The following is a 25,514-nucleotide window of genomic DNA, read 5'->3' as shown; positions in this document are numbered from 1 at the left end:
TACGTCATTCCCACCATGATTTTTCATGACAAACTTATTCACAGGTGATTTTAATTAAATGTTTTATTTAATGGAAACACCACAATTGCACAGAATATAGACAAAGATTTCCCCATATTTGTAATGGAAACTCAGCTACTGTTTGGTTCTGGACCAGAGTAGAACCAGAAGACCTGAGAGGACTGAAAGGTTGATACAACAGCAGCAGCAGATATTTAATGTATTTTGGTGCAAAGCCATTCAGTTATTTATAAAGTAGCAGAAGTATTTTAAAGTCTATGAGCTACAGGAAGTGTAAGGATTTTAAAACTGGGATGTAGAGGGTTCTTAGTTTCCTATACTTTCTAAAAGTTTCAGCTAAATATTTTTAATTTCTACTAGTAGGTCAGGAAGAGATGAAGCAGTGATCAGAAAGTTGCTTAACATCGGTTTAGTGTGTTTTCATATTTTGGAAGTTCATTGGAGATGTTTGCGCTGTTAAAATCTCCAAAAACAATGATTAGATAGGATGGATGTTTTTCCTTTATGAACTGTTGTCCTGATGAAACCTCTTTTCCTCGCCTCCTGAGATGTTCCTCATGGAAACTGTTTGGAAAAGAAGAGAGTCAAGAAGAACATCCTGTTGCATCGTCCACCTTGTAGGTTCATAAAGGAAGTTAGCACTTCCTATATGAATCTTCCTCATGCGATGTGAGAAATGGCGCAGATTCTCACTCTTCTTTTTCATCTGTTTCTAATCAACACACTTCAGATTCAAGGTAAAAGCTGTTTTTTTTTCTGTTCGGGTTTTACATTTTAAAGTTCTGAGCATTTTCTTTTCGTTCTAAATTAATCCTGTTACTGATCTGGTATATCGCTGTAAACGTGTCGATCTCATGAAACAAAAGCAGGAAGGAAGAATGTTCAGTTTAGCAAGATAAGAAATATTTAAAGTTTTAAAATGTTAAGCTTTTGTTCACTTTTATTCTCACTGAAACTCTTCCATGTTCACTAATTCACAAACTACAGAAATTAAACTTAAATTACGAAACCTTTGCTTTAGATCTGTAGAATTACTAACCTTTTATCAAATCAGCTGATCTTCTTTTAACTCATTACAAATATTAAAATTGTTTTTAACTGATTAACCATCACTCTGTTTTGCTAATTCTGTTCAATGCCTTATTCTATTTATTAATTTTTCTTTGAACAATCTCTTACTGTGTGTTAGTTCTGGTTTGGTCAGATTAGATTGTGAAGTAAGTTTGACATGTTTGTTCTTTCAAATGATGGACAAAAATGACAGAAATTAATACTATGAGGAAAATATGCAAAACGGTGTTCAGATACAAAACATTCTCTGTGTCTGTTTATATAATATTTTACATTTGCTTTATTTTTCCAAAAAGCCCAGTTTGTTTTCCAACCTTTGATTTAAGCGTATTTATTCACAGGGTAAACAAGATATCAAGAAATAAGACGATTGTTTTTTAATGCTGGTGCCACATTTATCACCACCTCTAAAAACTCAGATAAAATAAAAATATCTGAAGCAAAAACAAAACAGAAACTAATAAACATGTAAAGCAATAGGTGTAGAAATTAAGAAAAACGTTTAAAAAGAATAGCAGATATACATTCTACAAAGTGTTCTTGTTCCATCCAAAAACAGCATAAAAAGTTTACATTAATGTATATTTGTTCAAAAACAGAATACTTAGAAAACCTAGAATCCTGTAGAAAGAAGAGCAGGAAACCAAACATCATACTGGGTTTGTTGGTAGCAGTGAAAAGTCTAACAGCTGCTGGGAGGAACGACGTTTCAGGGACATACAGGCAATATTTATTTATAAAACTATCACACTGACATCATATTTATATTTAGTGTATTAATAAGCTCATTTTAGATGAACAATATAGACATTTTACTAAAACACCTCAGTCTCTTCTGTCTAATGTACCTGACAACTTTGTACAGATCTCAGTTTAGTTTTTATTTATTTTGTTTTCTGTTTTTCAGGTTCCTCTGCAGTGACTGATGTGTTTGTGAAAACTGGAGATGATCTGATTCTTAATCTCACAGAAGCTGAAATTCCATCAAATTCTCGCTTTTGGACATGGCAATTTAAAGATGATATGCTGGTAGAGTTTACACGTGGCTACCGCCCAACTGTTGTTAACAGTCGCTCTGGAAAAGTTGAAGTTTTAGAAAAAAGTTACAGTGTGAAATTAAAGACTCTACAGAAGACACACAGTGGTATTTATACTGCAATGGTAGTGTCACCTAAAGTGCAAACACTGACTCAATACAACGTTACAGTTCTAGGTAAGTTTTTATGATATTTATATTTCTGACCTGTGTATGTTAGATAGCAGAATAATTAGCTGCATACTTTCAAATGGATGAAGAAGTTAAAACTCCAACACTTGTGACTTAATGAATAACTTTGTCAGACCTCTGTTTGATTTTATGGCTTTTATCAGTTTTATCCATATTCATGAACACAACACATTGTGTTTTTTTTATAATTATGTTGATCTTTGAATTACATTTTCTGTTGGATTCTGACCTCTCTTTTTTAATTTTTCTAATCCTCTAAAGCTTCTCAAATTAACTTTCTCCCTCAGATCCAGTGTCTCCAGCTGATCTCAGCTTCACCTGTGCATCCAGCTCCTCCTCCTCCTCCTTCTATAACCTGACAGCGACCTGCAGGACAGACGACTCTTCCATCAGCATCACTCTGAGATGTGAGGATCAAACCTGCAACCAAGAAGGAGGAGAGGGAAGATCAGTCACCAAATCAGGTTCTTCTCTTCGTATCTATCAGTTGAAAGAATCAGTCATCTGTATCCATAGCAACCAGGTCAGCAGGACTGAATCCAAAGTAAACATTGAGAATCGCTGCATTGAACTTGGTGAGACTGCATGACAAGAAAAGAACATTTTGGTTTTAACCCATTGTTAAAACTGATAAAGATGTTTGTTCACTTATTATAAAGCAAATCAATGTGTTTAATGCTTTATTGATTAAATTGGAGAAGATGTGTTTTTAAAAACGTATAAATGAAGCTTTTGTCATTATGTCTAATTTAATGTAATGTTAACATTTCTCATATTTTTGTTGTCTTTTTTCAGCTGAAAAAAGAACCACTGCAATTATTAACGTCACAAGAATAATCCTGGCTGCATTACTGGTTGTGGTTTTTACCTTAACTGTTGTTATAAGAAAATGTAAGTCTTTAGTTTTTTTATTTACTTCTACAATATAATAACAGTATAATAACCTAGATTCCAGGTTAAAACAGAAGAAGAAAGCAAGTTCCTAATTTGTTTTTTGCAACTTTCGTCTAATTTCCAACAATAAATTATTTACTGATCCTAAAAAAAACCCGAGAAAACATTTATGCTTTTTAAAAGGGATTGCAATTTGAAAATAATTTCTATACCTGCCTTTAAATGAGCTGAAACACTATTGCATTAAACAATTGTTTATAACACATAAGTTGATTTTTAATTAGAGAAAAACATAATCAGCTGATGTTAGGTTGAATTTTTTGAAGAGTTTTCTGAATCTGCAGAGCTTCATCCATGCTCTGTCAGCTTCCCTAACTCTTTTATTGGTTGCTAAGTTTTGCAAAAAAATAAAAAAATAAATAAAATTGAGATTTAGTTCTCTATTATTGCTGCTTTAGTTCACAAAGCTGACACAAAGCTGATGATTTTATTTATTTTTCAAAAATGCATTTTCTATATTTTTATTTCGTTTTTCAAGATTTTACAGTTTTAAAACTGATTATTTTTTATTCATCAACCAAAGAATAAATTATGTTTCCTGTTTGTTTTAGAAGCAGTCAAGACAAAAAGAGAAAATCTGTATTATTATTAAACATGAATACTTTAATCAATCCATAAAAACAATTACATTTTTCTTTGTCTAAAAGGTAAAAGGAAAACCGAACCAGAGGAAGTGATGTACGAGTTTCCAGAGGTGAGCAGCAAAGTTACGATAAGCTGGACAGTTTGAAGGTTTAAACTAATTAATGTATATTTTTTGTTCAAGTAAAGTTTATAATTAACTCTGCAAGAAAACCAAACTTTCCAAATTCCTTGTTTAGAAATTCTGCACAAAGACTCATTAGGTTCATCAGTCTGTCTCACTTATTTATTTTATTTTAACATCAGTGAATAAATCTTTCTGTCTGGTCATCATGATTCTGCTTCTTTCTGTTGTTCTGCTTCCTGCTGCAAACTTATTATTTTACATGTTGCAAGAGCGCTAATAATTACTGACACATAAAGGGAAGTATGTATAAATACTGAGATGTTTAAACTTCTTTTCATGCAGTGACACCAGGGGAACCAGACAAACAGAATCCTGCAGCAGATTCTGCAGACGCCTCATTCTGACCCATGAAGTTTCTAATGTTGGAGAGACTGGAAACACCTTCGAACAAACGGAGGAAACCTGTTCACCATCTCATAAATATAAATATGATGCTTTAACAAAACTGTAAATATGCTTTGAAAAAGAAGATGCATTATGTCCAAGTTAAAATATGTAACAAGTTTGCAGGCCATGAATGTTTAACATGTTTTCAAAGTGACATCTACTGGAAAAAGAACTGAGAAAATAAAGTGATCCACATACCCAACAAAATATTTTCATGTCTTTTTATGTTTTCTATTCTTATCCATCCTTTTTGTTGTGGAAAAAACAATGTAAAAACAATGTAAATACAGTAAAAAGTTGTTAAAAGTTCTAATTTTTCATGTATTATTGTGTCATTTGTTCAAGGAAATTGCGGTCTTTAAATCATCTTCTGGGATCTATTGGTAGTGCCTCCATCCTCCCCATATTCGCGCTCTTTTCATGCTTCACTTCCTGTTCTTACCATGCTGAGTTCAAACGGACAGCGAGGAATCCTGAAGAAATAGGAGGGAAATTTTAAAATAATCGCCGCTGGAAAACAGAATAAGGTATAAATTTATACCTTTAGGTATGTTTCGTAATAAGAAAGATAATTTTTTATTCAATCATTTTTTTATTTGTTTATATTCAAACTTAAGCGAGATATATTCATGTAGAATAGACTTCGTTCAAACTGTTCATGGAGAAATATGCAGTAGTAACTTGACTCCGTTTAATGACCACCTATCTTTCTGAAACCAAAACTTTGAATATGAACGTACTACACTGCACTACCCATGAACTTTTAGTTTTATAACTAACCCAGTTTTCTGAAACGGTCTCCGGGCTCACATAGATAAAACTTTAACACAACAGTTGTGTACTTAAATATTATTATCACAGAGATTCTTGAGAAGAGGGACAAAACGGGTCCTATGGATAAAGCACAAAATTTGAATAAAATATACACAAAATATATATTTTTTTCAAATATCTGACTAAACTAACCTGGGTCATGTGAGCACAACAATGTATATTTTCCAGGTATTTGCTGAATATTTTTTTATTTTAAACATTGTAGTCGGTGGATGATGCCTGTAAAATCCCTGGTCCAGGAGCAGAACTCAATACATTATAATAGTTTAAAACAATTAAAGAAATACTAAAATCATATATTATGACAATTAAGTATAAGTAGTCATACAAATAATGATAAAAGTATCAATAAATTGAATTAAAAATCATTTTTATATATTTTCCAACTCCGTTGAAATTTGTCCCTAGTTTTTGTCAACACCGTCAGACATGAAAAGAATGTAAAACATTCAGGCATTATTGGGGGGCACCAGAACTTCTGAGGACCCCATGACGTTGTCTTTTCTCTTCCTTTGCTAGGAGGGCTAGTTAGCTCTGGTAAGCTTATGTTATTCTTCGTTTTTTTTCTTCTGTTTTATTCCTAAATTGCTTGTCACAGCCATAATGTGTCAACACCATAAATGACAATTTACAAAATCTTGATAAAATTTTGTGAAATAAAAGCTTAATTTTGGTATACTGTAAATATTTCATGGACCTGATGAGCTACAATATGGCCTCCTTCAGAATAATTAGGAATACTTACATTTTTGGGGGGAGAGGGTGGATTTAAACCCATTTTGTCCCTCTTCTCAAGAATCACTGACCAGTCAAATCAGATCAGTTTTTATCGTGTACTGCCAAATTATATTAATCTGAAAAGATGTCAAAAATTATTTTATTATAAGAAAACTCATAATATTTTACCAGTTGTTTTAATAAGTAGTTTTATAAATGAGTAGTTTTATCTCCTTTGAGAGCATCCATGAGATGAAAATGAGTGTAAGTGATGTGGCACAAATCACTGCTAAAGCAAAGCAGGGTTCAATTCAGAATAACAACAGCGCCATCTGGTGGAGAAATGACCAAATCCAACCCAGCTTCATTCAAGAAGCGTTTTTTTTAACTTACCAAAGGGACTAAAGTTCTGTACAGAATACACAAAAAACATTAAAAACGCCATTAGACACTAATACTAATGTCAGGAAGTTAAATACTAACTTGTTTAATGTCTTATGTTTTCATCTGTTTTTAGAATATATTTAAAACCTAGTATGTCAGTTTTGCTGCAGTTAAAACTATATTATTGTCCCTCTTCTCTCCCAGCATCAGATGTGATTAGTTAATTAACAGTAGGTGCAATAGAGATTAAATCAAAATCACACATGAAAAAGTTTGTTCATGCGATAAGTCATTCATGTGTGATTTTGATTTAATCTCTTATTTAATGGAAACACTGCAATTGAGAATGTGTTTTTCAGCTTTTCTGGAGTACAGATAAAGATATACATACATTTGTAATGGAAACCCAGCAAATGTTGTCACTAACTATGCCTCATATTTAGTTTTTCCATTTTCTTCTTTTTATTTCCAGACGTCAAACTGTGGAGATGAAAGGTCCAGGAGTGAAACATCCCCAGATGTTCGTTCTCCACGAGTATTGGAGCGCCACCTGGGGGATAGCAGGGGTTCCTGATCCAGGAGGGATGGACGGTACTTGAAGAGGGATCTTGGTCGGATCCAGGAATCTTTTCCCAATGGGTCTGGAAAACCTTAACATCGAAGATGGATTCTGATGAGATTCCTGAACTACTTCAGTTTACCTTTCAGTTCAGCTCCTTCTTCAACAAACTGAACTTGAAGCCCCATTGGGTTGGACAGAACCCAGTCTTAAATGAATTCTCTATGGGGTTAAAGGTCAGGGAATTTGCTGGCTAATCAAGAACAGGATCTCCATGGACACTGAACCAGATTTGGTACCTTTGGCGATATGGGTCGGTACCAAGTCCTGCTGGAAAATAAAAACAGCATCTCCATGCAGTTTGTCAGCAGAGGGAATCTTGAAGCGCTCCAGAATTTTCTGCATGAACTGGACTTCAGGAAACCCAGTGGACCAGAACCAGCAGACGACATGGGACCTCAAACTTCACTCTGGACTTCAACCAACATGGACTCTGTGCCTCTCCGCTCTTCAGACCCTGACACCTTGATTACAAAATGAAATGCAGAATTTCCTCTCCTCTGAAGAAAGGACTATGGACCAAAGCTCAACAATTCACTTCCTTTTCACCTTTGGCAGGTAAGACGACTGATGTCTCTGGTTCATGGGTGGGTTGACACAGGGAATGTGAGATTTGGAGCCCTTGTCTAGCACAAACCTCTCAAGGCTGTGGTTCTTCCTGCTGCGATGCACACTTCTTCCTTCCACTCAGTTTACATTAATTACATTTTTCATAGTACTAGAATCTGCTGAGAGACTAAATTTTGGGTTTTTATTTGTAAGTCATAATCATTGGAATTATAATTCTATATAATATACAAGTTTCACTTTCTGAAATGAGAAATATTTTGCTTTTACGCAACATACACATTTTTTTAGATGTCATGGTTCTCCACAATCCTTCAAAACATTAGTAGCCATTAGTTTCTATTCTCCCTGAAAACCTGAAATCAGTAGAAACTGTTGGTGTCTTTAAATCAGGACTGAAAACTATTTATTGCAGTTCTGCTGTAAAAACAAATCTGGCTATTTGCAGCTTGTTGCAAACAAAATATATTTATAGTAATGTGATAATTTAAATGAATGTTACCTTTTTTTATTCTATTTCCTATTTTTCTGTGAAGCACACTGAATTTGCTTGAATTTGCTTCAACAGCTAAACTACTATTTAAATATTTTACCCTTATTTAGTATTTTTCTACCACAATGTGTCACTGAAACTTCAGTAAAAGAAAGTACTGAATAATAACATATCCTTTAGATGTGAAAGATTTGTTGATCTGATCATTTTTACATAATTTAACTCTTACATGTAATGAAATAATTTCAGGTAGAAATACATTGTTAAATATTGTTTTATTATAGATCGGAAAGCACTAAAGACTGTTTGGGAAATAAAATCACAGTTATTGTCATTTTAAGATAAACATACAAGTGCAAAGTCAGAGAGGACGGTGCAAATGAATTGTCTTCATTTCCCGCCATGTCTACGTCATTCATGGGCGTCTTCCCATTGGCTGCAACCAGTGCGCGAAATATAGGGTGGGTTCAACACAAACAGTGTTAGCGGGATAGACAGCGGGTTAGATTCGAACAGAACCATGAAACAGCGGCGAACATTTAAACGCAGTGTTTTCACACCAGGTAAAAGATGACTTAAGTTACAGTTGTTGCTTGGTTAAGTCGGGAAATGTCAGCAAACCTGTCGTACATTAGATAGACTAAATATGTCTGTTCCCGATTCATTTGGATTCTCTAGTTAGTGAAGAAAACTACCCTTAGATAATTCAGTGGCGGGTTTTACATGTGTGTGCCATGTATTGCATTGCGGCAATCATTTTCCTGACCATATCGGTCAAGTCTCCCGTTTTGGGAGCAGTACCTGATGTTCAGGTACTGCGGTACACCTGCGGTACCTGAGGTGTGGCTGTCATGTACAACCACACCTGTCAGAGCCGGCGGAAATGTCGCCGCTTGAGAAAACGGCGACATCTCCCATTTTCTCATGTCCAAAACTTGAGGTGTATGACCGGAGTGAAGTTAGTTTCAAGTTGGATATTGGATACTGGCGCTTCGAGGGTAAGCGGCGTTTAGCTCAAGGTGGATCCGATTTATGAACGTTTATTTCGGCCAGCAGTTCTGTTTTGGCATCTTTCTAAAGTGCCCGAGTGCTCGGAGGTTCACTTAGGAACCGTCAATAAATTTCCTAACCAAACACTGATGAGAAACGAATGTAAATGGATGCTTGGCTTGTGACCAACTGACACAAAAAGTGGTAATTCATGCTATATAACATGAGACACACTATTCTCTATTGAATTTTTCAGTTATTCAATATTTTCTATCTATCTATCTGCACCTTGTGTTGATCTTTCACACTAAATCCTAATAAAATATGTAACAAAATATGGAAATGTTCATGGGGTGTGAATACTTTTGCAACCCACTGTGAATTAGGTAAACAAATATTGGACCCACTGCTGTTCTTATCTGTTTGTTTTTTGTCTCATCACTCAGACATGTCTTTAATCTATCAGGTCAGTCGGATTCTTTGGGGGCCCAGATGAAATCCCTCAGTCTGCTGCTGCTTCTCCTTCTGTTTTTCTCTGGACAAATTCAAGGTAACAGATTAATTATTTAATGTATGTATTTTTTAAGCTTACACTAACTTAGTCCAGTTTCTGAAATCAGCTGTCGATGACAGTAATTAAATACTTATTGGTTACAGTGAATGGCTGGTAACGACTGAAATGGGTCAAAGTAATTAAAAACAGCTTTTGTTTCAATCTAGTGTCTCCTTCAATGTTATGTTGTTACCTGAGACTTTGGGTTTTCATTTATATCTAATTCTGAAAATTAAAATGAAATATGCTTACTGTTTCATGACATTGAACACAATTGGTTGGATTCTGATTTAAAAAAAGAAAATGAGGGTGTTTGAGTGGCCAAGTCCTTAATAATTTCCTTAATTAGATTTCTGAACAAGACTATGTAACACTTTATTTTGGTAAATAATGACACTTTTAATGCAAAGTTGCATTAAAAGTCCATTAGAGGGGCCAACTTTGCATGATTTTGTAAATTATGATAATTTAATGCAAAGTTACCATTTTTAATCAACTTTTACATCAACTTTGCATTAAAAGTGTCATTATTTATTGAATGATACTTCATGACAACTGTCATTAACATTCATAAGGTCTTGTTCATGTTTATGACAGTGTCATGTCAGTCTTGTTTTTAACTCTTTTTAATAACATTTGTGTGAACCTTTATACCAGATGCTGCTGTTACACCTGAATTCTCCCTTTGTGGGACAATAAAGGCTTGATATCTATTTTGTTTGAGATACTGCAGGATGATATTAAACAGGCTGCTAATGTTTGGAAAAAACCTTAAATGTGGCTAAATTAAACCAAGAGTGAACCAGAATCCCTAATGCTTAAGGCCATTTCTTGGCACCAAGGATGGCAAACTAGTTTTTATATNGAGAAATAATAATAATTAAAAAAAAAAATAAGGGAAAATTAAAACCAATTTTGTCCCTATTCTCAAGAATCACTGATTTAAGTCCCTGGATGAACTGCTGTCAAGAGGGAACTTCGTGATGTAGCTCTAGTATTTTCACTTTTAAAACGTTTTTTTTTTTTTTTCTGAAAATGTACAGTTGAACGTCTGTTGCTACTGACACTTTTGCGGTGACTGCTATGGGTTTGGCTTCATGCGAACTGTAAGTGAAGGTCTGTCTGAATGCTTTTGGCAACCAAGTTGGATTTCAGCTTGTTTTTATTTGCTCCAATTTTGTTACAAGTGTCCTTTCAAGTGATATATTACAAAGATTCAACTACATGCCTTATCAATATTTCATTTTATAAAGCTTTTACTTGATCCACTTTTCTTTTTGTATTCTCACTGCAGCTGACTGAAAAAGTGCATCCATACCAAAGAGCACACTTTAATGATAAGGGAGAGTCTTCAACTCTTAACTTTCCTTTGTTCTTTGTCCTATTCTTCCGTCATGGTGTCACTTCACCTGTCTTCTTTTTAAAAGCTGTGTGACAGAATTATGCATTCTGCACTTCTTCTCCATAGATACACATCTGCATCTGTACATGTCTAAAATAATAGTGAAATATTTCAGGATGCACGCACGCCAAGTATTATAAAACTGAAAGATAGGGCTTGAAACCTTATTAGGTTAATTTCTGTGCAAGGCTAACAATACAAAAGACAACAACAAAAGAAAAAAAGTGACATGTAGCTATATTACTTGGTGAGAGGGAACATTTCAATGACAATCAAAAAGGCCAACAGAGTATGTTGACATCTCCACGCATTCACTGGTGACTACAAAAGAGGAAATTTATTCGCCGCCAATGAAAAGCAGATCATAAGTATCAGCCTTGCACACGTTTGGAATCCTTACAGTACTGTGCACTTGGATGAATTTTGTCCTGTACGCCAAAGACATGACTGCGAATCTGTGCGCGGTGCCACAAAATGAGTGGAAAGTTTAGACGGTTTTATGGCATGGGTGCAACACGTGGGCTTAACTTACACTTCTTCAAATGTCCAATAGTGGATGGAAAGTAATCCCTTCATTTCTAAACAGACGACGAGGAATCAAAAACAAAGTGGTGCTTAAAAACAACCAAAACATCTGCAGGGCAGCCACAGAGACAGAGGGGATATCAAGCACACAGATTTCAGCCAAACAGATGGTTTTTCTCCGCTATCACATCTAGCTCAGACACACACACACAAACACACGCGCACACACACACACACACACACCAGGGCAGGAGCCAGAAACGGAGCCTTGAAGGGTCACGCTGGAGACAAAGCCGAAGAAGAGGGGTTCTTAGTGTCTGATACCACAAAACACACCAGTTTGTTAGTTTACTATCATATTAACACATCATGCAACAAATATTAGCAGATGCATGCGGTAAGTAGCTAGAGTACATTTTGCTTAAGCCCCAAAACAGGATAAACAGGGTGTTAAAAGTTTCAAAGCGGTCACAAACAAACAGGGCGAGCACTCATGCAGCAGGATGCATGAACAAGATGCGGGAGAGTGAAAGATCAAGGTGACCCTGTGCTTGTGAAAATCCTAACTGAACTTTTGTTTCTCTTACCCTCCCTGCGAGGAGCGTTCTTTGAAGCAGACCTGTTGAGGCAGAGAGGGCCGACTCCTGTTTAGACTGGGCTGGCGCCAGCAGTCCCCAAACTTTGCCTTGGCAGTGACAGGTGAGAGCCTTCAGCTGACGATCATCACGCCTACCGCTGACAACAGCACGACATGCTGCAGCTAATCTTTCATTCTCTCATGCAAAAATACGTTCACCTCCAGCGTGGTTATGATGAATTAGCAAGAAATTGTTTTTTTCTTTTAAAGTAGCTTTTTCAGCTGCACTGTTTTTTTTTTTTCCAATTACAAAGTGGACTCAGTCAGATCTAAGTCCAGAATGTGGAATCACTGGCAGTCTGGCTTTCCTGTAAATCAGTGACTTGAAAATGTGATTATTATCTTTTTATGAAGTTGATTTTTGAATTTTTTTTAATTATTAGTATTGTTGCAACAACACAACGTTCAGTAGGAAAAATATGAGTATAATTAATTGTTTTAACCATTTTAACATTACCCCTACATACAAACAACCAACCAACAGGCCCCTGATTGCATCTGACAATATTAAAAGATTGAAATCCTCAGTAGACCACACCGAGAGGTTCTGCTGCAAACATCTGATTCCCCAGGTTGTACTCAGCTAATCCTTCCCCAGACCCTGGTAAGAAAAGGGAGAGTTTCTTCATTCTTCAAATTAGTAGTAATGATGCTTTGGCTGGTTAGTGTAACTACTTTAGCGCATACAATCAGGAGCAAAAAGTATTTCATTTTGTAGAACAGGCATATTTGTCTTTGCATAATAATCAACGTGGATACAGAACTCTGCAGTACAAAGTTAAGACCAGACAAGTGAATTGACTCTAATATAATTACCACCTGATTTGTATCAATTTTACAATACATCTTTGTTAAACAAGCACCACCATTGATTATTTTGCAACTAAAATGAATAAATAAGAAGGCCTTCCTACGTAAAATTACGCACAGGTGGACTCCATTACCTCTAAAGGAAATTGATAGAGCATATCAGAGTCAAGAGGACTAAACATAGATGTAGACCACACATGTTTTTATCTGCAAAAATTTGAAGACAATGTATCCTTTCTCTTCCACTTCACAGCTATGAACTATTTTGCATCTATCACATAAAATTCAAATAAAATTTACAGAATTTGGTGATTTTAATGGGGCAAAATGTGAAACATGGCAAGTAGTATGAGTACTTTTCCCAGGCTCAGTAAGTCAGCACCGATTGCAAAGTAATACATTATTAGTAGACTTTACCAACCAGGCCTTATAAATAATACAACCAATAATCAATTAATAAAAGCTGTCCTCACGTTCACCTCTTTGTGTGGTATGTCTCTGTCACAAAGAAATCACTGACTGAGTGGATTGTTAAGGCTGCTTACAAGACAATGCCAATTGTTTCTCATAGATTGTGTAAACAGTGACATTTGTTTCTCTCTTTAACTGTTCTGGCCAAGGGAGAATATAATATCCTAAACTACAGATGTTAATGTTAGAGAAAATAAATACACTTCTAAATGCATTACTTTTAGTAGAAGTAATACATCTGTGATAATGCTAACAGCATCCAACAGGTGCTCGTTATAAGGAGGAAATAAAAAGACTGATGCATGGAAACTCTTAGAAGCTGCAGAGAAAGCCTGTCAAAAATGAGACAAAAACACAGGTCTGTAATACTAAAACACTGAAAGTCTTTGGATAGTCACAGTTCACACTGAAAGACTAATTTACAGGCTAATCCTGCCTCATTTACGCACAAATCTCTTCAACTCCCTGGTGCGAGCCTGCTGACACACGCGCGCGCACGCACGCACGCACGCACACACACACCTAAAAGTCCACATATACTATAATGCATCTGTGCGTGGCACACACAGGCACACAAAGGCCAACATGTCCACTGTGACCCACCTACCTCTCTCCCTCCATTCCCCATTTACAGCCTCTAAAAGCCTTTTCCATTTAACAGTGGGCCTGAGGCTGTGAGTGACAGGGAACAGAATGGACCTTATGTTGTCACTTTTGCAGCACTGTAGCCTGGAGGGAGGCCTGGCAATGCAGTTCTGGTGGTAGGTGGGCGGTGGTGGATACAGAGAGGGAGGGGAGGCCGGAGGGACAGACATCGAGGCTTGAACCGCGAAACTTATCACAGATGGCATCTTAGGTTCACCTAAAATTTACATGGAATCCTGTGGGACTTCCAGATCCAGACAGACAAGATGGTAATGGTGAACCAACCGGACATTGTGGTGGTGGATAAAGAACAGAGGAAAGCCGTTGTGGTGGATGTAGCAATACCAAGTGACCACAACATCAGGAAAAAGGAGCATGAGAAACTGGAGAAATACCAGGGCCTCAGAGAGGAACNGGAGAAGGCCTGGAAGGTGAAGACCACAGTGGTGCCTGTGGTCATCGGGACCCTCGGGGCAGTCACCCCCAAACTGGAGCAGTGGCTAAAACAGATCCCAGGAACAACATCAGACATCTCAGTCCAGAAATGTGCAGTTCTAGGCACAGCCAAGATACTGCGCAGAACCCTCAAGCTCCCAGGCCTCTGGTAGAGGACCCGAGCTCAGAGGATGAGAGAGAGACCACCCGCGGAGGGTGAGAAGGGATTTTATATATATAACATGATCTAGAGCTATTAATGTTTGGTCTGAAATTGTTGGAGGATAGAACCACTGTAAACAATTCATCATTCATACCATTATTTAGTTTGCATTCTTTAGTGAATGTTTTAATAAATTTTTAAAACTATATTATTGAAATAATTTCTAACTTTATGATGCCATCAGAACCAGGCATGGGCCAGAGCGAGATACTTATAAATTGATAACTTTCAGTCAAATATCACAGTTTCACAGTATTCCTGGAAAAACATAAAACAAAAAACAAATCACAATAAAATCTATTGTACTTGAAGAGAAGCTAAATTTATTTTTGAGCTCATTTAAAGGCACTTAGTGTGACACACATACACAAGAGAATGGTGGTGCAAAACAAGAAGAAATAAAAATACAGTAATACAAATACAAATTAGATATAACTCAGTTTGGATTAGTTTATATCTAAAAGAAAAAAGCAATACTGTTCCCTGAAGTAATATGAAATGATAATAATTTATTTAACTGTAATTTCAAATAAAACAGTTGCTCCAATAAAACTGCTGAGAGATCTCATTGGTTTCCACATAAAGACTAAGTCTATGTTTTTCCCAGTAGCTGATTTTTTTTTTCCTGAGCGAAAAGTTTAGTAGCCCTTTTTTCACCCAACTGACCAGCAATGCAAAACAACAAGAGGGGGAGGGTCAGCGTTACATTACACTGTCGTCTATAGAGCCAAACACACTCTCCAGGCTTCAAACTGTATGAGGGAAAACTGCACAATTTAAAACCAGAAGTTTTTAACACTTGGATGTACCTTTTAGATAATATTTTAAAGAATTTTAAACAAATATATACCAAAGCTTCAGTCTTCCTTAACCTTTATGAGAAATTATAATTCTGTTTGTCAGTGTTGCCTAAATTTCTCTCACTTCCGCAGAAAAGGGCGAGAGTCAACTTTGTTATCAAACCATCAGTGTACAGGAAATGATTCCAGCAATGACATGCACTTTGACAGTAGCAGCTGTGGGTTGTTGTGTAACTTTATCCTATTACCTCTGAATGTTTACATGCCATAGTCTCATGAAGAAATCCTACAGTTCACAGCACTGATCTGATCACTATGCACAATCCTGAAATTAAAAGTCTTGTTCTACTTATGACTCAAAAGCTGCTGAGATACAGGTACCATAGGTGTGGTTATTAAAGAATAAACTCCTCTCACTCAAATGAGTAGTGACTTGCTCCTATATTGTTTTTCATAAAAACAGCTTTACATTTTCTTTTGTTATTTTATTGGAAACAGATCAGACGGACTTAACATGAACTAAAGCTCTTGGAATCATTCTTTGGACGGACTTTGTCTTTTCAAATGTTCTTAAAGTTTTGGGGAATGCTCAGTAGGACTTGATTTCTTTATTGACTGAAATACTAATAAAAAAATACAACATCTTTGTCTGAGAAATTTTACAACTGTGTTTATGGCTGAACTGCAAACCGATGCAAAAATAATAGTGAATTGTGTTTTTGCATCTGCATGTATTTACTGCAGTCAACCTTATAAAATAAAAAAAGTAGTTCATGAGTATACTTCTTTTATTTTATGAAACAAGCGTGCAAACAGATAGTGGTTCCATTGTTATACCCACATTGCAAACTAAGGAAGTTTAACATGTGGGTAGCAATTTTATGTGTCACTCACTTAGGGTTTGGTCACACTTTGTCACTTGTTTGGATTTAACATCAACTCAGCATTCAGGTACAGATACATGTGACTTTGATAGATGACTAAGTGTTGACAGTGAGTGGCAGGGAGTCTACTAGCTTCACAGGTCACTTAGAAAATGATTAAGTATTTTTGACAGATTCCTTTGGAAAAGCCTTGTTTTGGTGTAACTAGATCTCCAGCCTGAGGGATACTGTAATGTTTCTACACGAATCGCCCCAAACTATGGGTGAATGATCTGTCACAGTCCAGGGAAAAGTAGCAATAGCAAAAGGGAAGAAAAGGAAATGTTGGGGTTTGTCATTCTTTTCTAATGACAAATGTCTCATCCAACTTCACTTTCTGTTTCTACCGGGTTCCCAACTTTTCTGTGCATCCTTTGTCCCCCATGTTGTGGCTGGCATCTAGAATGATTAAGCTCTGCCCCGGGGATCTGACACTACTGCGTGTTGCCTACTATTTGTTGATTACTATTGATTTTCTTTGATACTTCATTTAAAAATCAATAGTCAGAGCAGAAGAAAAATAGGCACAGTTTACACATACTCTAACATACTATTGTGCAACAGAGGAGGCCGCGGATTTGGCAGTAGCCATGATGGCGGTGGCCAATTACGAGGAAAGCTCTTAACAGGTGAAAGAGAGAGGTCCCAGATCGATTCAAAGCTCTCTCCTCCAATCACAGAAAGTGGCCATAAATTACAGCGCATCTGTTTTGTTCTGAAGACAGCCATGAGGCATGTTGGCAACTTTATATTGTTAGTTTGCTATACATATTTTGTTTTTAGGTATGCTCTACTCTTCAAATAGCCCCTGCTTCTAAAATAGCCGCCACATTCTTCATCATTTCTCAACAGAAAAAAAGGACAAGTGTCAAATAACAGCGTGGTTACAGTGTGACATATATAAAATAATTTAACCTGTCTAACCACCATATGAATTTGAAATGGGAGTGAGAAGTAATTTACGGTAAGCTGTGGTTGACAGCTATGGAGCTCATACACTCAAGTTAGTTTTGAAAGATCTATTCATAAAATAAGGAGATGGAAAATGCTTCAAAATTTTCTAGTGGCGGCATTTAGAGGTTTTAACATAAACTGCAGTAAGTGTAAAAAAAAAATAGTTTTATTTTTCAACAAAAAAATTAAGTGGTTATTTACAGGTGGATTAATGTAATTCCTTTCATAACTATGAGAAAATGTTAAACATAATGAGTTGTAATGAGCCCTAATTGATATGAGTCTTCAAAACCAATCTTCCGAGTTACACTGACAGCAACAATTTTCTCTTATTCCACAGATCAAGGGTTTGTGATCTTTACAAACTACAGATCCATTTTTTTGCCCTCATTCTAGTTACATAAAACAGGTTTAGATGCACAAATATGACCTGGCCTTTTGAAAGGAAAGACATCTTATAATTGTTGATGAATATCTACTACATTGCTTTGGTTTGTTATGGTGAAGATGGGGCTTAACCGAAATGATTATGAAATACGGATCACAAAAGAAAGAATGAGATCCTGGACACAAGCAGCTGAAATAACCTTCCTGTGTGGGGCTGGACTCAGCCACAGAAATATGTTGAAGAGGTCTTGACATAATTCCAACATATATGCTTGACGCGTCACTTATGAGGTTTTCCTGCTGGAATGGGACCCCAGGTTGGACCCAGCAAAAGCTTCACGCTTTCTGGCTTATTTAAAACAGCTTGAAATGATCAAGTTTGAGCGGCAGAGTGTTGCTGTTGGGAAAATTCCTCTTAAGGAGCAGGAATGATCTAATTATCAATACACACAGACATCCTTAAAGACAACTATATAATAGTAACACAATTAATATTAAAACCAATAATTTCTTGTTGGTTATTAGTTCCTGGTTACCAGAAGCAAGGGAAGGTTTTTCTCCTGGCCTTCATCACCATGTGGTCAGTGTAGTCATCTGTGGCTGCAACAAAAGAATGAACATGTTGGATTTGGTGGACCACATGTTACATGTAAGATCATGTGCTCTGTACCTACTGGTGTTTCAACACATGTGGTACAGAGGACAATGGATCTTGGGAAGAGTGAGACATTTGAACCCCTCTGTGGGACCTTGTCCTGGTTCACGAGGAAGGAAATGTTAATTAATGTGAGCGATGTGCCAGGTTGAACAAAGGCGAGATACTTGGCAGGTGCTCAACACACTCAATAATGCCACTCAACAAAAGACCATACACCCTTGAATCTGCTGCAACAATCACAAACCTGTGGAGATGTCCGACCATGACCTGCTGTCTGCAGATGCACCTTTATTTAAGCAAATCTTAACTTGTGCTTGCAGGTGCTGCGTATCAGAGATAGATTATTCCTGTCAAAAACTGATTTTTTTTTTTATGTTAACAATGGAGAAGAGAGCAACATGAACGTGGTTGCAATTCTAATTTTAAAGCAACAACCAGAAGCCTCCAAGGTGTGCTCTTTCCACCTGAACCCTAACATCAGGGGTGATGAAAATCTCCATTCTAATTTTTGGGCTATGATCGACCAGCAGAGAAGAAACTTTGGGTTCAGAAAACGATCAACAGCACTACTTACAGCAGATTTACTTATTTGTTTATTTTTATTTTTTTTTTTTACCAAAATAGGGTGCAACATAGTGATGTCCTTCCATGATCGGTTTATCAATAATTTCTGAATTACATCCCAGTCTTGCCACATGTAAACATGTTGAGGTGCGTGTTCAGATTCCATTTCTTCTTCTCCAATATGTAAGATGAAGGGACTGGTATGACAATATTACTCCTTTTATGATGTAAAAAAATATATGTTCCTACATATTTTTACCTTAACTTGCCTCATAAAATGCAGTTTGTTGAAAATGCTGGACCAGAAATTCTACAGAACAAATTCACTCTGCACATCATCTGATCTAGGAATGAGATGGATGGGAGCATGAGCTTTTTTGTACTTCAGTAACAAAGTTGTTACAGTGTGGTTGATACAAACTTTTTAACCACTACCCACTAATGTTTTTTTTTTTAAAACTCTCCCTGAATATACCATTAAATCTCCCTCATTTATCTTCACTAACTAATCCTTTTCTCTCATTACTCTGTTTTAGTCACCTATTCTTCGCTCTTCATCATCATGTCACCCCCTTTTCCCAAACTCAAGCATGCAGAACAGAGCACGCAGGTCTTCTCTAGCAGACCAGAACGCTCTGTTCTCAGAGTTCTCACCTTTCACCCGGGGTTAAAGTGAGTCAGCATCGCTCTGGCCCAAAGCCCCACGGAGACCAGAACACAACACCAATCTGAAGAACTGGACTGTATGAAGCATCGGCAGCGCATTGAAAGACGTGAGACAACAAAGAGAAAAAGAAAGAGACCAGCATAATATTGGCAGACTCTTGTGGTCATTGGGGAATTTTTCTTTTTTTTCTTTTTGGACAATTTAAAGAATTTAGATTTTAAAAAGAAAAAGTTGTTTTCATCTAAAATGTTTCTGTGCGTGTTATAAGACACGTGGTTATTGTAGTCTCTGCACCATTTCTTGTTAAATAGTAATTATTTTAAAATAAAAAAAGTATGTTTAGCAAAATGTACTACAAGTTTTTTTTTGCGTTTTTTTTCCGATCAGTTTGACTTTATTTAGATTTATTTTTTTAACTATAAATTTATTATTAAAGCTGGGAAATGTAAGAAAATCCACCTGCCTTATGTCTAAATATAGGAGTCTAATAATAAAGTAATTTAAATGAGCCTGAGTAATTAAAATCTGTTTAAATCTAATTTTTCTGTTTATAAAAGGTGAATCTGATGCAGGTTTTCAATCTGCATCTTTTCCACCCCAACATTGTGACCTCACGATCTAAAATCTGCTTCTGTCCCCCCTCTCCAGCAGGACTGCCAGATGCTCAGTAATCTGTGTGAAAGGCGATCCACCACTTAATGGGATTGTTTCTGTTGCACCCTAACGAAGAGGCAGCCAGCAGACCAGAGCTGAGCAATCACCCTCCGTAACTGCTGTCCTGGGACCTCAGGTGGACACAGTGGACACAGAGGAGATGCCACACAAGCATCTGGGGTGAAAGAGGGGGTGAGTTTCACACCTCTGAGTCATGAAACAGTCCCAGGTCCCACCCACCACATGCTTAAAACTGTTCTAAAGCAGATGGCTGACATACTGACAAGGAAGAAATATAACATACTTGAAAAGTGTAAAAATCCTTCGACAACTGGAGGCATGAGTATCTCTCTTATAACAGACATGCTTTATGGAAATAGAAACAGGTGTTTTCAGGCTCATTTAAAGTAAAGCTTCACCAAACAATGCAGGGACAATGCCCTGACCTATCATGCAGTGCACAATATTCCAACAGGTATTATCAACAGGGATGTTTCTGTCTGATTTCATGAAACACTCTTCGGCGAGTTGTACGAGCAAAAGAATATTGATCAATCTAATGTTGAAAAGTAGGATTACTTACACTTCCCCAGCCCCAAAACAAGACTTTTCCTGTAGTTTCTGTACAAACATTTTGTTGAGATTTTTCTCTGCAACTACAAGAGCTTCGGAGGTTGTCAGTAGTCTGGGGAGAAATAGTCTGTATGACACGGAAAGATTACTGTTCCAGTATTATCAATTTTTGGTTGCAGGTAATTCAGATAGGGGCATGTCTCTGTTTAAGATTTGTTTTTATCATTAAATCATTGACTCATCGGTTGTGGTTTGCTTATGTTTGGAGGATATGGGCTGCTGTGCTACATTATCGGTCTGTTGCACTTGCCTTTGAAGAAGGAGAAAAAAAACAAAGATCGGTATCTTTTCCTTTGGTTCATGCTCAGATCTCAAATCATCCTTTACCAGGCAGGTGCACTTAGGCTGGGTTTAAAAAGCATGAGAAAAAAATAAAAAATAAAAAATTTCCAGCACATAGACTTCTGCAATGAGGTCCGTGCAATAATTTGTGTTGTACATCGATTGGCAACGTAGTCACTCACACCTAAAAGGAAATTTAAAGTATTCAGTTGAATATAGCATTGCGGGATTCAAACCCAGGACCTTTTTTGCTGCATGGCAGTAGTGAAAAGAACAAGGATTCTAAAAATACAGCCAACCAATCAATGTATTGGTTCAGATCAATACATACTCATATGTTGGAATTGTTTGAACTTGAGCTATTTTGCAGTTAATATTGCTCAAAACCTTCCTTGTTTTTCTGTAAAAATAACCACACTTTCCAGATTTGTGTTTGGAAAAAAGTTTTGAGAACAGCTATTTTTGTTCCGTTTCAAACAAAAGCAACAATTTAAAATATGTGATTTAAAAAGAACAACCGCATTTTTATCCCTGTTGGTAACATAAGAAGAACTTTCCTTCCTTCATTGAACGCAGGAGTAAAACTGTTCGTGTCATAACGCCCAGCGTGTCAAAATGATATGTTAAAGCATCTCCTGCCTATCATTCAGAACAATGAACACTGGGATAAATTTCCTCCCTCTGCAAAATGACTGATTTCCCTTCTTTCTTGCCAAATGCTCAGTCGGCTAACAGGTCCTCTTCAAAAGACGGCAACTATGTATCACCTGTGTAGAATGTACAGACACGTTGGATCGAGTTTCACAGCAGACACCTATTCATGCTTATGATTGCTTTGTTTGGTGGAGAGATTTCAGTGTCCATAGGGGATGGGAAGCTGGGAGCTCTGCTTTATAAATGAGCCGTTGCTTTGTCAACACAGGAGTGGGGTTATCTCAAACAGCAGCTGAAAGACGGATGGAGTCAGATGAATATCAGTAAGCCCAACGTATTTGGTCAGAGATCTTGTAGGTACGAAGGCATAAAAAGGAATAAAATGTTACTACAAACCGGAGATGTTAGCGCTTCGCATTAGAATAAATTCTTCAATGAGAAGAAAGAGTACTTCGTTTCCTTCTGCTCTAAAATGTTATAGGAGCTGAATTTCAATGGAGGTACACAAAAGCAGAAAACTCAAGTGACATCAAACTTATTTGGGTGAAGAAATTCTCTAAATGTTTGAGGATTCTTGAGTGTTGATTGGACACTCCATCCACAGATTTTCTGTAGAGCTGAAGTCCAGAGGTTAGCTTAGCCTCTCAGTGATCTGAATGCGATTTTTGTGACTTTGATATTCTGGGACACCCATTCTCTACCTATCTTCATAGTTCTGGCTCAGAGGGGAAGGATCCTTTATTGCAAGTGAGCCTGTTCATGACTTTTTTTAAAAGTACTGAAGTGTTCTTGTGCTCTCATCAGAAGAACAGCCTAAAACATAATGTTTCCCCTTCCATGTCTTAGTTATTATATTCAACATGTCACTTCCTCAACAACCGGAGGACTGTCCATCAATATCACACAATTATATTGGCAACAGAACTAACAGGTTTGGCTGTCTTATCTCTGTACACAATAAAACAAGGACTTGTCATTCTGAGGCACTGCATGTTCATCGACACAAATATTTCTTTATGATAGCCGAAACAACGGTTTTGAGAAAGAGATGCCTTTTCCAGGTAATGCCTGGTAATTTCCTTTTTGTACATTTTGTTTTGAGAATTGCACTTAATGTTACTCAAATGCTGGGAACGATTTGAGAAATTCGCAAGAAAAACTGCGAGCAACAATGCATTCAAAACTGAAAGATAAAAGACAAACCAAACAAAAACGCCAGACGGCGAATTATTTAAATATGTGAAACCACAGAAAAACGTCAAAGACTAACCAAGAACACTTGAATGACTGAAGACATAGAGGTCACAAAGGAGGGGTCTTGGGCCGCAGATCAAGGGTCTCTTCCGTCTCCAGCTTTTTCAATTAAGCCTCGGCTCACTGGTAACAATTTATGAACATGACCTTCCAACTCTCCAGCTCCTACACTCTACCCTGGCAGTCAACCTCTCCCATGTCTTAGCTACATCAAATCAACTCTCAGATCCCTTTTGGCCATCTGACCCCTGGCAAACACACCGTCTTGACAAGACAAACCCGACTGTCACTCTCCCAAAAACATATCTGTGTAACATATGTATTTATAAAAGGTATAAATGCACACACACTCGCACTCACAAGAACAGGTCACTTATGCTCACTCCGACGGGTCACTGCCTATTCTTTAGCACAAGCTCAAAGGTGAGTAATAAAAAAATCCAATACAGTAAATGCAAGGGGTCACCATCATTCCAATATATAATACAGAAAGGGGACATATGACAACCCATAAGTTGAGGGAAAGCAATTGAATTCTCTGTTTCTCCCTATTTCGCTGTCTGTGGGTGCATCAATCTGCAGCTGTTGATAATTGAATTAAGCAGAAGACGTGATTAACAAGTTCTTCAAAAAAGCTGGAATTGCCTGCAATCTGACGTCTGGAGCGCATGATAGGCTTCTTTGGAGGCGAAAACTATTTGTGACATCTCCACAGTTCAGCCAGCTGTCTTCATTTTAATTAAAAATCTTTCACGGACGCAAGAGTTATGGAAGGCACAGCGAGGGCTTCTGGCAGCCGCCTGAATGAAAAAACCACATGAGGAATTGCGCGCGAGGACGGAGTAAGCAACGGCTCCATCAAACGGATGTGACGAGGATGACGAGGATTAGATTTCCCAAAAAGGGGGCAGCCCATGCACAGTAATGGTGGACAACTTTATTGAAACTATGAAACTTTATGTGATATAATGGGAGCAGCTGTCATTAACCTGAGCTCTTTGCATTATGCCAATAATTTTCACTGCAGAGGTCTTTGACTTTGGAGGGACTATTATAGATATGCGTTTCATATATTGCCTTTTATTCAACCTGAAACATGATGTCAAGCATCAATTAGATGTATTACTGCAAACACAAACTGAAGTTTGGCAGCACCGGTAAAAGGCTGTGAATTTTTATTATACTTTATGAAACATATGTTCCTAAAGACTTTGCACTTTTTATCAGCAAGAATTCCTTCTTCCTATATAAGACAAGTTTTATTGAAGACAAATCACCGAGTCACTGTTTAGACTGAAATTTTATTGAATTCATTAATGTTATGAGTTTTATTCCTTTGAGAGCTACATTTACCTGTAAATTCACTGAAGGTTTGATGTGTTTTACTTTCTTAGGTTTGATCATTTGCGATACGGGCATCAAACGTCGGTTCAGATTTTTAGATTTCACCCTGTTCCAACATACTTGAATAAAATAAACAAATAACCTTGTCAGCCAGCAGCCAACTACTACAGAGTCTTAATTATCTAATTATTTAATTCAGGTGTGTTGAACAACACACACCAGAAAGTATTCAGATGTGTCCTTGTTTTGCTGCTAGGTTTCTCAGTTTTTATTAAGACATCGATTACCTCCCTTTCACTTGTCTGCATTTGGGTCATGTTCAAATGCAAATCATGGCTTACAGTGCAGCCATTTCCATTCAGAAGTTACCTAATTAGCAAACACAGCTGTTGTGTGTTTTTTAGGTTCTTATCACAATATCAAAGGTATAAAAATTCAACTTATTGCAGGAGGTTTGCAAAACACGAGACTATGCAATGTTTCATATTTCTTCAAATATTAGAAAGAGTAAATTGCAATGCAAACCTAAGGCGACATGACCATCCACCTGAGCTGGCAGACCAAACATGGAGATCTCCACTCAGAGATCCATGTTACTCGAGGGCAGATATCCAGAGCTTATGCAAAAAAGTCTGAGAGTACAATAATTAGACAAGGATTTACACAAATTAGACATTTATGTAACTCTGGGAATAAGTAAGCCAAAAAAAAAAAAAAATTCCTGTTTATAGTTTGTCATAAGCCATGCAGGAAGCACACCAGAGATGTAGAAGAAGTTGTTCTGGTAAGGTGAGACTAAACTAGAGCTACACGGCCTACATGCAGAAAGGTATTACTGAATACACCATCTCCACAATGAGACTGGAATTTGCCTTTTTAGCAGTAAAGCTGATTGTAAGTTGATGGGAAGATTGGTGGAGTTAATAATAAATACATCATGTAAAAAACCTGGTAGAGACTGAAAAGAACATCAGACTGGAGAGAAGGTCTTCCTTTCTGCAGGAA

At 37.0% G+C, this 25,514-nt stretch overlaps 1 protein-coding gene across 1 annotated transcript; it reads left to right on the top strand.

The window, feature by feature from the left end:
* The first annotated feature begins 214 nt into the window (after positions 1-214).
* Positions 215-9,588, top strand: LOC106945592 (uncharacterized). The gene is made up of 8 exons (XM_015029373.1): positions 215-758; positions 2,000-2,305; positions 2,608-2,895; positions 3,116-3,211; positions 3,922-3,968; positions 4,326-4,957; positions 6,838-7,542; positions 9,501-9,588. The coding sequence occupies exons 1-6, from the start codon at positions 698-700 to the stop codon at positions 4,326-4,328; spliced, it is 801 nt and encodes a 266-aa protein (XP_014884859.1). The 5' UTR covers positions 215-697; the 3' UTR covers positions 4,329-4,957; positions 6,838-7,542; positions 9,501-9,588.
* The last annotated feature ends 15,926 nt before the right edge of the window (positions 9,589-25,514 follow it).

This window comes from Poecilia latipinna, unplaced genomic scaffold, assembly GCF_001443285.1.
Source record: "Poecilia latipinna isolate Pla-1442-1.1 unplaced genomic scaffold, P_latipinna-1.0 Scaffold152, whole genome shotgun sequence".
Taxonomy (NCBI): Eukaryota; Metazoa; Chordata; class Actinopteri; order Cyprinodontiformes; family Poeciliidae; genus Poecilia; species Poecilia latipinna.
This window is presented reverse-complemented; position numbering and strand designations above follow the sequence as displayed.

Bases quoted from the DNA above. Each gene is read 5' to 3' on its own strand.
- LOC106945592 (XM_015029373.1), top strand. From the start codon at position 698: ATGGCGCAGATTCTCACTCTTCTTTTTCATCTGTTTCTAATCAACACA. The intron at 759-1,999 runs GTAAAAGCTGTT...TCTGTTTTTCAG, and splicing joins CAACACACTTCAGATTCAAG to GTTCCTCTGCAGTGACTGAT. The intron at 2,306-2,607 runs GTAAGTTTTTAT...TTTCTCCCTCAG, and splicing joins ATACAACGTTACAGTTCTAG to ATCCAGTGTCTCCAGCTGAT.